This window comes from Montipora capricornis, chromosome 6 (assembly GCF_036669925.1).
Source record: "Montipora capricornis isolate CH-2021 chromosome 6, ASM3666992v2, whole genome shotgun sequence".
NCBI classification, from domain to species: domain Eukaryota; kingdom Metazoa; phylum Cnidaria; class Anthozoa; order Scleractinia; family Acroporidae; genus Montipora; species Montipora capricornis.
In genome coordinates this window covers 2,187,781-2,190,280 of record NC_090888.1, presented here as the reverse complement: position 1 = coordinate 2,190,280, position 2,500 = coordinate 2,187,781, and the positions used below count along the sequence as shown (strand labels likewise).

The 2,500-nt window shown below is 40.7% G+C and overlaps 1 protein-coding gene across 1 annotated transcript in view; it reads right to left on the bottom strand.

Moving 5' to 3' along the window:
* Positions 1-2,500, bottom strand: part of LOC138051274 (phosphoinositide 3-kinase regulatory subunit 4-like) — a 28,654-nt gene that overhangs the window by 4,930 nt on the left and 21,224 nt on the right. The window contains exons 23-27 of the mRNA XM_068897451.1: positions 2,326-2,410; positions 1,715-1,821; positions 909-1,013; positions 511-636; positions 1-128 (exon numbers count right to left, since the gene is read on the bottom strand). The exon at positions 1-128 is cut by the window's left edge and continues 30 nt beyond it. Coding sequence (XP_068753552.1) covers positions 1-128; positions 511-636; positions 909-1,013; positions 1,715-1,821; positions 2,326-2,410 — 551 coding nt within the window. The remainder of the gene's footprint in view (positions 129-510; positions 637-908; positions 1,014-1,714; positions 1,822-2,325; positions 2,411-2,500) is intronic.

The window sequence follows — 2,500 nt, the reverse complement described above, 5'->3', positions numbered from 1 at the left end:
TGCCCACAAAGCCTCCCGTCTTGATCCAGTTTCCAGGTCCCACACATTCACTTCGTTGTTTCCCTGAACTGCAGACACGATCCAGGACTGCTCGGTTGGGTGGGCGGCAAGGCGTCGAACGCGAGCTCCTGCAAACAAAAGAAGAGTTTGTTAATGAGGGCTAAAGAGTAGACGAATCCACAAACAGGAATGTGCCCCCCCCCCCCCAAAAAAAAAAAAAAAGAGTGGCACTCAAACATAAAATTCATATCTTCTCGCAACACCGTGTAATATCCTTTATGTATGATAATTGTATTCTGGACAACGTATTTTTGGTAGCTCCAAAACGTCGAAGAAAGCCCAACCAAATAACTTACTCACCAAAAAACAAGAAATCTGATAAACAAACCTCTACGATGGGAGGGATTTGCTAAAGGGAGTTAAAATCTCAGGCCCCAGAAAACAGGAAACGGTCGAAGAAAGCATATCCAAATAATCCACACAAAGAACAAGAAATCTGAAAAAAAATACCTCTTGGATGGGAAAGACTTGTTATGGGGAGTTGAAATCTCAGGTCCCAACAAACTATCATGCCCGAGCTTGTTCCAACAGTCAACCAACTATGACAAGGGCCAACTACAAATGAAGTAATCACACCTGTAACAACCAAACAAAATCGTTAATTCAACATCATTCATAAAAAAGAAATGTCAACAAATAAACTGCTTCAATAATATTTCAGCTGCAACTGAATTCTCGGTTTTCATGTGATGTCATGGCCGCCATGATGCTGTAACTTACTTATCTCTAAGGAACTGATCTCTTTCCTACTGAAGAACTTTTCTTTTGCTTCTCTTATAGAAAAAGTTCACTGATCACGTGAGTAAAAGCCAAGAATACGAAAGGACGGTTATAAAAAGAAATATTACCATGTGATGGCTCGTTTTCAAGTTTCCAGGCCAGCTTCGTTGATCGAAGATCCAATCCACTAATAAGACCGTGAGAAGTTGCATAGGTTAGGACGGATTGAGAGCCTACAAACAAAAATCTTGGATAAGGAGTCGGTGATACATTGCAAAACAATATGAGAATGTAATTTTGGAGCAATGTTGGCTCAGTACTGAAAGCGCTCGGCACAACGTATGTATAACTGAGTCGGACTTAGTTGGTTTTCTACTCTGCAGTAGCGAGAGCTTTTTCGCGTTAATGCCTCTGGTTATTTAAATAAGTTGACCAAATTAGACTGCTTCTGGAATATAGGCGAAAAGATGCTGTTATTGATTTCATTATTTTATTTTTTAAACAGACCATGTCATGTTCCCTTTTAATGTTTAATTATTTCCCATGGTGCATCACACGCGACAAGCGACAAAATCAACACAGACGTTCAATGATCGAATCAAAAGCTTGTGCTAGATCAAAAACGTATCCGATACCTGATTTATTCTAGATTAGAATAAATCAATTTCTGGTCAGTGTTCTTCAATAGTGCATTTGATGATATTCACAAGTATATTAGCGCCCCGGAAATATTAAATAGCATTAAGAGAAGAAAAAACACATCGGTTGCAGGTATTTTATAGGTTAAGCGGTCCGTATTGTTGGATTGCCTGTGTTCACTTTCATTGGCCAGAGCAAATACTTCGGTTTGGTTTTTGTAACCCTCAAATGAAAAGTTCTTAACTTTCTGCAAAGCATTGGACAGTCTGCAGAAAGCTAAGGAACAAAATATTACCCGTTTCGAACTTTGCCATATCAACCACCATTCCTTCTTCTTTAGGGTCAACTTTCTTCATGAACAGTGGTGTGCGAGAGGACGATTGTTGACTGCTCTGTTCGATCCTGCCATTTAAAAGTAGCAAAAATAAACCTGAAAATTATGACACTTTTGTTTAGAGATTTTTGGATGAGGCCACCATAAAACCGGAGGCCCCGTATAATTACAGCTCTCGTTTTCGAGACTGTGTGACGTTCAAGAACCAACACATGAAAAGTAAGGCATGCAGGGTTCCGGTGTTGTGGTCTACCTGTGCCACCATGTGCTTGGCCTGGCGAGAATGTCTGGATCGGCCGAGAGGGCTTCTGAGAGAATGAGAGCACAAAAACTAAATACAGCAACACACATTAACATACACCAAAGCCAGGCTATTTGCCGGGCGCTGGAACCTTCACTAGGAGAACTGAGAAACTAAGAGGTCAGTCTCAGCAGTAACGTTTAACGCTATTTTGAAACCAAGTGCTGGGCTTGCATTTAATTTGAATTGTCCCCAATACTGCTCCAGCACTATAAATCAGTTGACCGTTCATTTCACACTGTTGTTTCGAAAAGTTTTCTTTATGGCTTACCTGATGACATCGATGCGTCCTTCATCGGAAGCAAAAGCAATGGAGCTTGAACCTTGGCAGAAAACCAAAGCTTTCATCTTACAGCCTACAAAATACACAGCGCAGATTTCAGTTGAGCGTTGCAAGAGGTCTTTCTTTTTGCAATTGCTCAAAATTCTTCGCCAGTCTCTCAACC